This window comes from Neoarius graeffei, chromosome 12 (genome assembly GCF_027579695.1).
Source record: "Neoarius graeffei isolate fNeoGra1 chromosome 12, fNeoGra1.pri, whole genome shotgun sequence".
Lineage (NCBI taxonomy): Eukaryota > Metazoa > Chordata > Actinopteri > Siluriformes > Ariidae > Neoarius > Neoarius graeffei.
Window position 1 is genome coordinate 20857065 of NC_083580.1, and position 13452 is coordinate 20870516.

The 13452-nt window shown below is 41.5% G+C and overlaps 1 protein-coding gene across 2 annotated transcripts in view; it reads left to right on the plus strand.

Annotated features, from left to right (window-relative positions):
- The window catches only part of ptpra (protein tyrosine phosphatase receptor type A), a 159652-nt gene that overhangs the window by 123377 nt on the left and 22823 nt on the right, over positions 1–13452 (plus strand). For both annotated transcript variants that reach the window (XM_060935650.1, XM_060935651.1), the window contains 6 exons: positions 2591–2667; positions 2782–2818; positions 2977–3074; positions 4709–4828; positions 8306–8472; positions 10305–10440. In XM_060935650.1, the coding sequence (XP_060791633.1) occupies positions 2591–2667; positions 2782–2818; positions 2977–3074; positions 4709–4828; positions 8306–8472; positions 10305–10440 (635 nt within the window). The remainder of the gene's footprint in view (positions 1–2590; positions 2668–2781; positions 2819–2976; positions 3075–4708; positions 4829–8305; positions 8473–10304; positions 10441–13452) is intronic.

Below are 13452 nucleotides of genomic sequence, written 5' to 3' on the forward strand. Positions count from 1 at the left end.
TGAAATCTGCCATTGGCAGAAGGAATCCTTCAAATATCCAAGACCTAGAGCGCATAGCAAAGGAAGAGTGGAAGAAAATACCACAAGACAAATGCAAGAAGCTCATTGATGGCTACAGGAAACGTTTGGAGGCCGTCATCGCTGCCAAAGGGTGTGCAACCAAATACTAAGGAGGGGTGCCAATATTCCTGCACCTGCTGTATTTCTGTTTTTTGTTGTCTTAGAAATTAAAATGCCTATTTTGAACAAAAACAACTTTTCAGTTCCTTTGGACCTTCAATTAAAAGATCTTGGTATTGCAAATTGTGTCCATTTCCAATTATTTCTGGAGATATTACAAAAGTTGTGAATAAAATTAAGGGGTGCCAATACTGCTAGGCGGGGCTGTATGAACTAATTTTATCCCTGATGAATTTATTTATCCCTTTTACGGACTTTTTATGGAAATGTTACATAATAAACATAGATTGACTGCCAACAGTTGTCGTTAGACTTCCATTGTAAGTGGGTTTCCAGTAAGCAAGATTTCTGTTGTCATTATACCCCTGCTCGGGGGAGGGATGGAGTGTTGGATGACTGGAAGTTGAAGATGCATTCCTCAAGTTAGTAGTATTACTCCACTATGTATGTTGGAAACAAAATGCTTTGCAGTTCATTGTAGCAAAGTCTTGACTAATTAGTGATTTATCTTTCCGGAAAAGGAACAGGGCCACTCCCTCCACGGCATTTGTGTTGCTGCACCCGGCAGCGATACATTGCTTTCCGGGCTCTTTCCCTTTTTCTCCCCCTTCTTCTCCATAACAGTTGTAGATCGTAGTTTAACGATTTGTCTCTCTTTCTACGTTGTGTTCTGTCCCGAGTTTCCATCAAAATGAAAGTAATCTAGCAGAGAGTCAGACAAAAGCTACACTGTGTGGACGTAAGTGGAAAAACCGCCGGTAAAACCACCCACACTCCTGACGCCACGTGAAAGCCAGCTAATAATAGCGACACTGGTACCGGGATTCCCTTGGCGGGAAATTTAAGCTCAACGAATTCTGAATGCTCCTGACATTTACAACGTGGGTTTCAATTACAAGTTTTCATTGTCGGGACTTGTACTATTATTATCATTCAAGGAGGAAGGGGGTACATTTCTCTAGGCCTTTAATACACTTTACACAATTATTAATAAATAAAATCAACCATTACCCTTTGGTTCATGAATTATGAATTGTTTTTGTTTTTTGTTTTTTTTTTGGGGGGGGAGGTTTACACTACCGTTCAAAAGTTTGGGGTCACCCAGACAATTTTGTGTTTTCCATGAAAAGTCACACTTTTATTTACCACCATAAGTTGTAAAATGAATAGAAAATATAGTCAAGACATTTTTCTGGCCATTTTGAGCATTTAATCGACCCCACAAATGTGATGCTCCAGAAACTCAATCTGCTCAAAGGAAGGTCAGTTTTATAGCTTCTCTAAAGAGCTAAACTGTTTTCGGCTGTGCTAACATGATTGTACAAGGGTTTTCTAATCATCCATTAGCCTTCTGAGGCAATGAGCAAACACATTGTACCATTAGAACACTGGAGTGAGAGTTGCTGGAAATGGGCCTCTATACACCTATTGCACCAAAAACCAGACATTTGCAGCTAGAATAGTCATTTACCACATTAGCAATGTATAGAGCAATGTATTTCTGATTAGTTTAAAGTGATCTTCATGGAAAAGAACAGTGCTTTTCTTTCAAAAATAAAGAAATTTCAAAGTGACCCCAAACTTTTGAACGGTAGTGTACCTCCGTCCGTCCATCTGAAACAACACCCTTTTTCTCAGCAAGCACAAATCATAGCCACTTGGTAACAAACTTCAGTTTGGGGTTGTATACCAGTTTCAGGTCTGTCGCACATCAACTTCCTGTTTACTGACTGAACGCATTTACGAAACCTATAGCATGGATTTAAAAAAATTTCGTAACACTTTTCTCAACAACTACAAATCCCACCTGTTTGATATTTGGTACCGAGCTTCAGCTTGGGGTTCTATACTGTCTTTACCATTTTCAGGTCTGTCGCACATCAAATTCCTGTTTACCGACTGAATGTATTTACGAAACATATAGGGTGGATTTTGACGCCATTTCAAGAAGCAAAATGCTATTTCAAAATGACAGTTTACCAGGATGCTATTTGAAATCCCTGGGGAGAACACTGCTCTTTACTTACTTGTTTCAGGGTTAATTATTTGTTGACGTCAACATTCATAATAAGTGTCCTATTCCTTCGAATGCTTGCATTCTGATATAAGTGAGAGTGGGGAGATACGCAAGTGAGCAGTAGCTCACAGTTGATCTTGTTTCAGTGCAGGAAAACAAGTTAATTGTAGTCTGAAATACTTGCACATATTTCACTGATGTGGCAGAAAAAGGCTGGGTTGGGAAAAAAAATGCTGCAACATGTCCATAAAGTAGAGCTTTGCAAAACCGTAGAAAATGGTATAGTTGGTATTACTTCCATTTTTATTATTGATGATGATGATGATGATAATAATAATGCTCTTTTGAACATCCCATGTGTTTATGTGCTCTCTCTTTTTCTCTCTCTCTCAGATGATCACTCCAGGGTACATCTCTCCCCTCTAGAGGGCGTCCCAGACTCAGATTTCATCAATGCCTCTTACATTAATGTGAGTTGGAACACCACATTTCACTCACACATATTTGCACTCTAATAAGAGAAAGCTAATGTATTTCTCTCTCTCTCTCTCTCTCTCTCTCTCTCTCTCTCTCTCTCTGAACAGGGCTATCAGGAGAAGAACAAATTTATAGCTGCCCAAGGTAAATAAAAATTAATGAAGAAAGATATGTGAGGGAAAGAGACATTGAAAGGCTCAGGACCATCATTAGCTTTATTTCTAACAGTGAAGCAAAAGTCACTCGGAGCTCTTGGGTGTAGTGTGAAAATGAAATAACGTGTGTGTGTGTGTGTGTGTCAGGGCCAAAAGAGGAGACTGTGAATGATTTCTGGAGAATGATCTGGGAACAGAACACTGCCACCATTGTCATGGTGACCAACCTAAAGGAGAGGAAGGAGGTACAGTGGTGTAGTAAATTTAAAAAAAAAAAAATATATATATATATATATATATATATATATATATATATATATATATATATATATATATAAAATTCAGACACTTTTTTTTTTTTTTTTAAACTTTGTAAAAATCTGAATTTTGCCATGGTCATAAGTCAGGAAAAAATGAAAATGGCAAGGAAGGTTTATAGGGATTTAAATTATGTGCATGTCTACAGGTGGTTTTCGTAGTCAGAAGACAACATTTTAAAACAGAGTTCATTCTAATCTTTTTTTTTTTCCCCTAAGAGAAACCGTATCTCTTAGTTAGTCTGACCAGTTTTGGTATTTACATACTGAAAAAAAAATGCACATAAAGGACCAGCGAGTCGAGATGTAAGCGTGTGTCCATAATCCTTTCCTCTTCCATGATGAAAGTGTAAAGATAAGTATTCAAATCCATTTACTTATTAAAGCAACATCATTCTTCATGCACCTTGATAGAAATGCAAATGCCAGAGGAATATATTGTGCTAGCATACAGCACTTTATCAAAGCAAATTAAACAGATGATCGTTAAAGTAAATAAAGAGAGCCTGTATTAAGGTAGCAGGGCCGCGTTAATCCTTGCCGAGGCCCTGGGCAGACACCCCCCCCCCGAGGCCCCGCCCTCGCCTGTTGTCAACTGCGCTCAGCAAATTCACCCCCTCAGACGTGCCTGTCTAACTAGACACAGAAACTTAAATAATGACAGTGGCACAATTAGAAATACTATTGAACGATAAAACTTTATATCCATCAACACCTATTTAATCGAGAAAAAGCAATGGTGAAATAGGCAACTGCATGGTGAAAAAATCCATCAGACATCACGGTTAACAAGTCTGGTTAACTAAAGTTTAGCCTCAAGAAGCCTTTGAATGAGTGAGTCAATGAACAACATGTCAAGAACATAACCTAGGCCTACAACAGTTTCTTTAGTATTCAGAACAAGAACATTCATTTGGTATATAACCGTTTGTTTTCATTTTGGAATCCAGGCGACTTTTAACTTGTGAAAACAAAGAGCGATAACAAAGAAAAATATCTTGCTTCTCAGAAATAAATCTCAAAATGTTAGGCTATGTGAAACATTTCATCCTTTCACACACGTAATGTCCCAAACAGCAGTGGCACACAGCTTTGCGCATTCAGTTTGACAGCCATGGGTCAACTTACAAGGGCACTTTCCTACTTTTCTGGAAAGCGAAGTCATTAATTAAATCATTGAGCTCAGGCTGGCGTAGCGAGTGAAGACATGGTGGACAGTGATCGTATTGACAATGACGGGTGATTTATGCGACGGGACAAGGTGGGCTTCCTTACGGGTGGCGAAATGCATCAAAAATGTTATCAATATGATCAAAACTTCTGAAAATATCGTTTCATATTTTCCGATCTCGCTACCTCCGAGGCGCCCTAGTGGCCGAGGCCCTGGGCAGCTGCCCATGAAGCCCATTAGGATAACGCGTCCTTGTAAGGCAGTGTTTATTGTAGATAAGAGTCCAGTAGGGAGAAAGAAAGACGACGATTATTATTATTATTATTATTATTATTATTATTATTGTAATAGTGAAAAGAACGGTGATGAAAATGTGGGTGGTGTGTTACAGTGCAAGTGTGCTCAGTACTGGCCGGATCAGGGCTGCTGGACGTATGGGAACATCCGTGTTTCTGTAGAGGACATGACTGTGCTGGTGGACTACACCATACGCAAGTTCTGCATTCAGCAGGTATCGTACATGAACGTCTGTCTTGGTCGTCACTGGTTCAAACAGACTATAAAAATGATTTGCAGAGAACAAAAGACAAAAATCTTCCCTTATCGTTTCGTAGAAGTGTGTCATCCAGACCATTTAGTTGCTGCTGTGAAATAGGGTGTTGCCTCAAGTCCTGTCTTTCTACTTCCTGGATTAAAAATTATGAAACCAGTTAATCCAGGTTATTACTTAACTCAGGATAGCCTCTTTTACCATTTACAATCCCTGCCAGAAGTATTGGAAAGCCAAGGCAAGGCCAGTTCTAAGTACATAACAAGAAATGTTTGTTTGTGTATTCTTTGCTTGCAATAACTGCATCAATCCAGCGACCCCCTGACACCAAACTGTTTTTTGTTGTTTTTTTTTTTTTTTTTTTGGGGGGGGGGTGATTTTCCAGGTTTGTACTGCAGCTTCTTTCAGATGTTTGTTTTAATGAGTAGTTGAAGTGTGACTCAGTTGGGTTCTGCTCAACTTGGCCAGTCTTCCACTTTTTCCACCGATGAAGTCCTTTGTTGTGTTGGTAGCGTGTTTTGAGTCATTGTCTTCCTGCATGATGAACTTCCTCCCAGTCCATCCTTAAGGCCTTCCCATCACTTTGGTAGAGGTTCATCTTGATTCCAGAACTTTTGTGGCTCATCTCTGTATTTCTTTGCAAATTCAAGTCTCCTGTTCTTACTGCTGATGAGTGGTTTGCATCTTGTGGTATGGCCTCTATATCTCTGCTCTCAAAGGCCGAATCCCATTTCACCCCTTGGACCAACCCCTTGGCCCTTCCCCTCCATTTTGCGCGTTCACGTGAAGGGGTAGGGGTATCCCAATCCCAGTTAACGCGGAGGGGTAGGGGAAGGGGGAGGGCTTCCGTACCCCTCCAAACGGAGATTTTCCTGGAGCTGACTCCGAACGAAGGGGTTTGAGTGATTTCCCACAATGCCATGCGGATTTCAGCGAGATTTCATGCGGATTTCAGAAAGATGGCGGTTCCCGCGGCGAAAGATTGTCATAAATGTATTTTCTCCATTATTTACGTGTTTTAAGTTATCCAGAGGAAACACGCCGCTTGATTCGCTTTCGAGCTGAGAATGAGCAGCGATTTCTGAAATCCAAGCTGCTGCTAAAAAGCTTTGGGAGTGAGTATTGTTTTCGGTTGCTTTACTGCGTACGTTTTGTTCTGTTATTCTCGCTTTTATTGTTTACATGAGTGTTCTGACACCTCATTCTGTCGGATGTGGTGCACGAAGCGCCAAAGATATCCCATTCAGTGGTGTTAGTTAACAAATCACACCCTGCCAGCAGAGATTTCTGGTTCTGCCTCTGGCTCTGACTGTAGCGGCTGGTCGCAGCCAATGACGCATTTGGTCGCGTTTTGCTAACGTAAACGCTGACGGAGGTACGCGATGACGTATGCGATCGTTGAAGGGCTATCCCAATATGTAAGGGTTGAATTTCAAGCCCTATCCCTTGTAGCTCAGTTTCAAGGGGAAGGCGGAGGGGAAGGGGGAGGGGTAGGGGTAGAAATTAGAATTGGGATTGGGCCAAAGTCGTCTTCGAACGGTGGATTGTGATCGCGTCACCCCTGCGCTGTGGACGGTGTTGTTGATGTCACTGACTCTTGTTTTGGGGGTTTTCTTCACGGCTCTTGCAATGTTTGGGTCATCAACTGCTGTTGATTTCTTTGGCCAACCTGTTCTTTGTCTGGCTGTTAGTACACCAGTGGATTCTTTCTTTTTCAGGCCATTCCAGATTGTTGTATTGGCTAATTGTTGTCGTGCTATGTTCTAAGGGGTTTTGTTTTGTTTTTTAAACCCATCTGGATGTAAATATCAGGAAATGAAAGCTGACATTCTATCATCTTTAGCTCTTCTGGCCCTAAAGCCGATAAGCTATTGCCATGGCATGGTGTCTGTCGTCCACAATTCAGTGAAATCATATCCCCTCCGTCAATTATCCATGGATTTCCGTTCCGATTGTTTTGTTTGAAAGAACTCCTCACTCTACGCAAAACTTGGTCGTTGTTTTGTCAAATTCTTTTGCTAACGAGTTAGTAATTGGGGCGGCACGGTGGTGTAGTGGTTAGCACTGTCGCCTCACAGCAAGAAGGTCCTGGGTTCGAGCCCAGCTGCCGGCGAGGGCCTTTCTGTGTGGTGTTTGCATTTTCTCCCTGTGTCCGCATGGGTTTCCTCCAGGTGCTCCCGTTTCCCCCACAATCCAAAGACATGCAGGTTAGGTTAACTGGTGACTCTAAATTGACCGTAGGTGTGAATGGTTGTTTGTCTCTATGTGTCAGCCCTGTGATGACCTGGCGACTTGTCCAGGGTGTACCCCGCCTTTCGCCCATAGTCAGCCGGGATAGGCTCCAGCTTGCCTGCGACCCTGTAGAACAGGATAAGCAGCTACGGGTAATGGATGGAGTTAGTAACTGGGCCAAATGAACGAATTTTCTGGGCCTCTCACTAGAATGTTATTTCCTGTCTCTCATTTCTCATCTGATTCCAGTTCTAATCGATGTTTTGGGTAGATCTTCCCATGAGGAACAAAACTTGGTCGTTTGTTTGTTTTGACTTTCCTGTTGTAAAGAACTTGCTTACAACTTTATTTTCAGTTAGATCTCATCTCCTCCCTCAGTTCTCACTGGATTTCAGTTTTGATTGTTTCGTTTGCGAGAACTAGTCCTTCTGTACAACACTTGGTCACTGTATTGTCAAATTTTTGCTAACGAACTGCTAATTAGGTCACCTTAATGAGTTTTCTTCTGACCTAGAATTGTATCTCCTTTCTCATTTATCATGCGAGTTCAGTTCTGATCGATATTTGGGGTCGATCTTCGCTTGGGGAAGAAAATTTAGTCCTTTGTTGATTTTCCTGTGGTAAACAATTTGTCATGGAGGTTGCTCCTCTCTCACGTTGTCACGTTTGATGTTTTGGTAGTCATGGCGGTTTTGATGGCAGGCCAGATGAACTGCTACGTCCTTGGCGTTCTGGTCTGATTTTAAACCCAAATGTCTTCAGTGTATAGCAAAAATGAAAGAACTGGCCTGGCCATTCCAATACTTTCGAAGGGGACCGTCTGTTCCAGGTAGCTTATTAAAAAGACATCCATAGTGATTTGTATCAAAGTCTCCGAATTGCGTTGACGATGGGAAGACAACTAAAACTACTGTCTTAGCACTGTGGACCAGGGTACATCTTCAGTAAATTTCACCAAATAATTAGCGTGTTTCCTCTCTTCTTGTGTGGAAGTCTAGTTATGGTTCTCGTAAAGCAAACAAACCCAATAATGAAAATGTTTCAGAACAGTGAAAATATTTTTAACTGACTTAAACCGAAGATGTTAAATGGAGTTCTGAAAGTGGCTTTATAGTGCTGAGAGTTAGAAGTAAGTGTGTGTGTGCTGATTCAGCATATGTGCTGTTAATGTGAAACCTTTCTCCTCTCTCGTTACTGTGCCTGTAGGTGGGGGATGTATCAGGGAAGAAGCCCCAGAGGCTGGTGACTCAGTTCCATTTCACCAGCTGGCCAGACTTTGGTGTGCCCTTTACTCCCATCGGCATGCTTAAGTTCCTTAAAAAGGTTAAAGCGTGCAACCCACAGTATGCTGGGCCCATAGTGGTGCACTGCAGGTACTGTTTCTTCTTTATCGTAGCCCATATTTCCCCTCACAGCACATGCCTATGGAGACGGTTCAATCTGATCCATTAAGGTTGTTTATCCTTAATGAGTCATGAAATAAACACATATCAGCCATGTACATTGTGTTTCAAAAAAATTTGATACTATTTGAGATGCAAATATCCCAGACACTATGTAGTCTAGGCAGATGAAACCAAACAGGCTTAATGTTGAGCGATAGCCTAGTAAACTAGACCCACCCACCGAGCGGCCAAAAATATTTTTGCCTACGAGTGGGTCTAGCCTCAGACCATATCAACAACACGCCCCGGGCATCAAATCGTGCCCGCCAATCACAACGCAAGGTTTTTATTTGGATTCTTTGGGCGGGCTTTTGCAAGAGTGACGACAAGGCTGCGCGACGCTGGAGAAAGCACAACAGGAAAGATGGCTACGGCTAGAGAACAGCGCTTGTTTGACTCCGCTTTGGAATCAGTTTTAGAAGAATTAGACTTGGAGTTTTCGTTGAAACATGAGCAGGAAGAGGCTCTCCGCTCATTCCTTTTCAAGAAGGACGTTTTCGCTGTTGTGCCGACCGGCTATGGCAAAAGTCTGATCTACCAGCTGTTTACCCTCCCCCACTGCTTTCTGTCGCTCTGACTACGTCACAGTCACTGTTGCGCTGATTGGTCAGAGCGTTGACCTATACGCACAGAGACAGTTTGAAAGACAACGGGTTGTTCCTACCCACACCCTTCGGAAATGTCTACGACCGAGACCAGACTAAATATTCACATTTAGTCTGGCTTGCCAGGCTAGTTGAGCGATATAAGATTTATTCCTCAAAATTTGAATGAGAAAGTCAAAGGTATGTGGATTCCATGAATGATTTCACAAATTCTCAATATTCGCGAACCCGCTCGCTCGACCGTCTCTTCCGATGTTGGTGGTCGTCCAGATCCTTTTGCCCCGCACACACAGCCTTCCTCTTTGAACTTTTTGTGCCGTGTCCAAATCTGCATTGCAGTTGGTGCATTTTTAGAGAATTCTCTCATAAACGCACGCTGCCGTTTTGTTCGAGCGTACTCTAATACCTTTTCTTTTCCAGCAAATGGCATTTCTATACCAAAAAAAGATACAAACAACAAACATTTAAACATAAAATTGACCTGTTTCCACACATGCTGTTAAAATTTGAACGAGAATTGGCAAAATTGTTAGATTGTGAAATGATATCAAATTTTTTTGAAACACCCTGTGTATCTTTTCTATCCGATTACCTTTACAACTGGAATCTGTTTGAATGGAATGTACAGAAACACAGCTGTACGTTTTAAACGTTTTTTTTTTTACATTTTAACATTTTTTTTTCCTTGCTGTCTGTGTAATAAGGACATTTGAAGATGTTCAAGAGCTTACCAACAGCAAACGGTTACGACATGCAACTCGCATGCGCTTTACTTTAGTTTTGTTTACTTGTAACCTACACGTAAACAGATTTTAGCCGACTTCTTCAGAGATTATCGTGCATAAGAAACGGTAGTTTTTAAAGTGGATTGAATTCATTCAAAATTCTTACACGAAAACATGGACCCCAGAATTGCCTGAAGGTTAAATACTAACACGTTTAAAAGTCTAGATTTGTTGTTGCCTTGACGTACCATTTAAATTGTCTTGTTCTCTGTTAAATAACTTGTAATACTGATTAGTGTGTTAATAGGTAATTTTTTTTTTCCATCGTTCATAATTGAATTTACTATAAGTTATATTATGATTACATTACTCGGTTGAAACTTATTTTGTATTTCATGATTTTCTCTTTCATTCTGTCTGCCTGTCTTAGTGCGGGTGTCGGGAGGACGGGCACCTTCATCGTAATCGATGCGATGTTGGACATGATGGCTGCCGAGAGGAAGGTGGATGTGTTCGGCTTTGTCACAAGAATCCGAGCCCAGCGGTGCCAGATGGTGCAGACTGATGTTAGTTCAGTTCACACACTCCAACAATGTTCAACTCCCACACACTTTTAATTGTCAAGTTTGTGCACACTGAAGCCCGTCGCGTTTCATTAACCCAGAGCAGGTGAACTTCACGTGTGTATCTTGTACTCACTCGTACACAAGTTTCCTACATATCTGATGTATACTTTGGAGATCAGGAGTGCAGTTTGAATACGGTGGCTCACAGTTGTAGTCGAGTCACTAAACCTTGAGTCCGAGTCAAGTCCAAGTCATTTAAAATAAAATAAAATTTCGAGTCCGAGAACAAGACTCCAACCGCACCATTTGACGGTGTGTGTTTCAGCGCCATTAACATTAGTTTGTTCCTGAACATGACGTATAAACAGGTGAATGTGCTTCTCTTTGTCAGGGAGTGCGAAGTATTCTGTCAGAGATGGTTGGGAGATGGATGTAAGTGCAGAAGGTGCGTTTATTAATATGAGTGAAGACAGGTAAACAATCCAGAACGGCAGACAAAACAGTGAAACAGGCAATAGGTCGAGCAAGGCACAAACAGGCTATCGTAGACTCGGCAGAATCAAAGGCAAGAAACAGGAAATCAGAGATCAGGAACCCAAACAAGGAAGTAAGGCTCGGCAATGTCAGCAACGCAACTCAATACTTTGCAAAGTGAGTGTGTGTTCAGTTTTTATATCGGCACGCTGATTGCGCCTTAATCCTGTGCAGGTGTGAGTCGTTTACGGCATGCACACGAGAGTCCGCTTGGCGTGTGCGCTGTCCGGAGCACACCCGAGAGTTAATCTGATGCACACACCAAGGTGCGCAGGTGTGATATTCTTGCATGAAATTAGTACAAAATTAATGTAGTTTATAAATACAACCCTGATTCCAAAAAAGTTGGGACAAAGTACAAATTGTAAATAAAAACGGAATGCAATAATTTACAAATCTCAAGAACTGATATTGTATTCACAATAGAACATAGACAACATATCAAATATCGAAAGTGAGACATTTTGAAATTTCATGCCAAATATTGGCTCATTTGAAATTTCATGACAGCAACACATCTCAAAAAAGTTGGGACAGGGGCAATAAGAGGCTGGAAAAGTTAAAGGTACAAAAAAGGAACAGCTGGAGGACCAAATTGCAACTCATTAGGTCAATTGGCAATCGGTCATTAACATGACTGGGTATAAAAAGAGCATCTTGGAGTGGCAGCGGCTCTCAGAAGTAAAGATGGGAAGAGGATCACCAATCCCCCTAATTCTGCGCCGACAAATAGTGGAGCAATATCAGAAAGGAGTTCGACAGTGTAAAATTGCAGAGTTTGAACATATCATCATCTATAGTGCATAATATCATCAAAAGATTCAGAGAATCTGGAAGAATCTCTGTGCGTAAGGGTCAAGGCCAGAAAACCATACTGGGTGCCCGTGATCTTCGGGCCCTTAGACGGCACTGCATCACATACAGGCATGCTTCTGTATTGGAAATCACAAAATGGGCTCAGGAATATTTCTAGAGAACATTATCTGTGAACACAATTCACCGTGCCATCCGCCGTTGCCAGCTAAAACTCTATAGTTCAAAGAAGAAGCCGTATCTAAACACGATCCAGAAGCGCAGACGTCTTCTCTGGGCCAAGGCTCATTTAAAATGGACTGCGGCAAAGTGGAAAACTGTTCTGTGGTCAGACGAATCAAAATGTGAAGTTCTTTATGGAAATCAGGGACGCCGTGTCATTCGGACTAAAGAGGAGAAGGACGATCCAAGTTGTTATCAGCGCTCAGTTCAGAAGCCTGCACCTCTGATGGTATGGGGTTGCATTAGTGCATGTGGCATGGGCAGCTTACACATCTGGAAAGACACCATCAATGCTGAAAGGTATATCCAGGTTCTAGAGCAACATATGCTCCCATCCAGACGATGTCTCTTTCAGGGAAGACCTTGCATTTTCCAACATGACAATGCCAAACCACATACTGCATCAATTACAGCATCATGGCTGCGTAGAAGAAGGGTCCGGGTACTGAACTGGCCAGCCTGCAGTCCAGATGTTTCACCCATAGAAAACATTTGGCGCATCATAAAACGGAAGATACGACAAAAAAGACCTAAGACAGTTGAGCAACTAGAATCTTACATTAGACAAGAATGGGTTAACATTCCTATCCCTAAACTTGAGCAACTTGTCTCCTCAGTCCCCAGACGTTTACAGACTGTTGTAAAGAGAAAAGGGGATGTCTCACAGTGGTAAACATGGCCTTGTCCCAACTTTTTTGAGATGTGTTGTTGTCATGAAATTTAAAATCACCTAATTTTTCTCTTTAAATGATACATTTTCTCAGTTTAAACATTTGATATGTCATCTATGTTCTATTCTGAATAAAATATGGAATTTTGAAACTTCCACATCATTGCATTCCGTTTTTATTTACAATTTGTACTTTGTCCCAACTTTTTTGGAATTGGGGTTGTATTTTATGCCAAATTATTGTGGCATGTTACAAAAAATAAAGAGAAAATCCGAGTCCTCGTCTCCAATTTACGAGTCCGAGTCCAAGTCATCATTGCTCAAGTCCCAAGTCGAGTCATGAGCCTTTTAAAATTAGGGCACGAGTCGGACTTGAGCACTACAAGCCTGCGGTGGATGCTACGGTATGTAGTTCTTACTTATAGCAAATTGGCTTTAATTGAATGTCCTATGGCTCATCCCCTGAGCCACCTTGACTCTAATGTTACCTCAGTTTCATACTCTGAGCTCAATCCACCTGTCTCACTGTCTGACTAGCTTTCAGTCTTCTAAATTTCTGGTTTTGAATAATGGTGTTCCAGCTTCAAACCTGCACTCTTCTGTACAATTCCTGCATAAATGCGTGATGCACAACTTGCATGAACCATCAATATGAATGACATATATGTATCAGTCACATTGTGAATACATTGAAAATGTACGAAATTTGACTGTATTACTGTAAGTGCTGTATTGTCCTGAGCAGGGTAAACAGAGAGCTGTTTCTGCTGCAT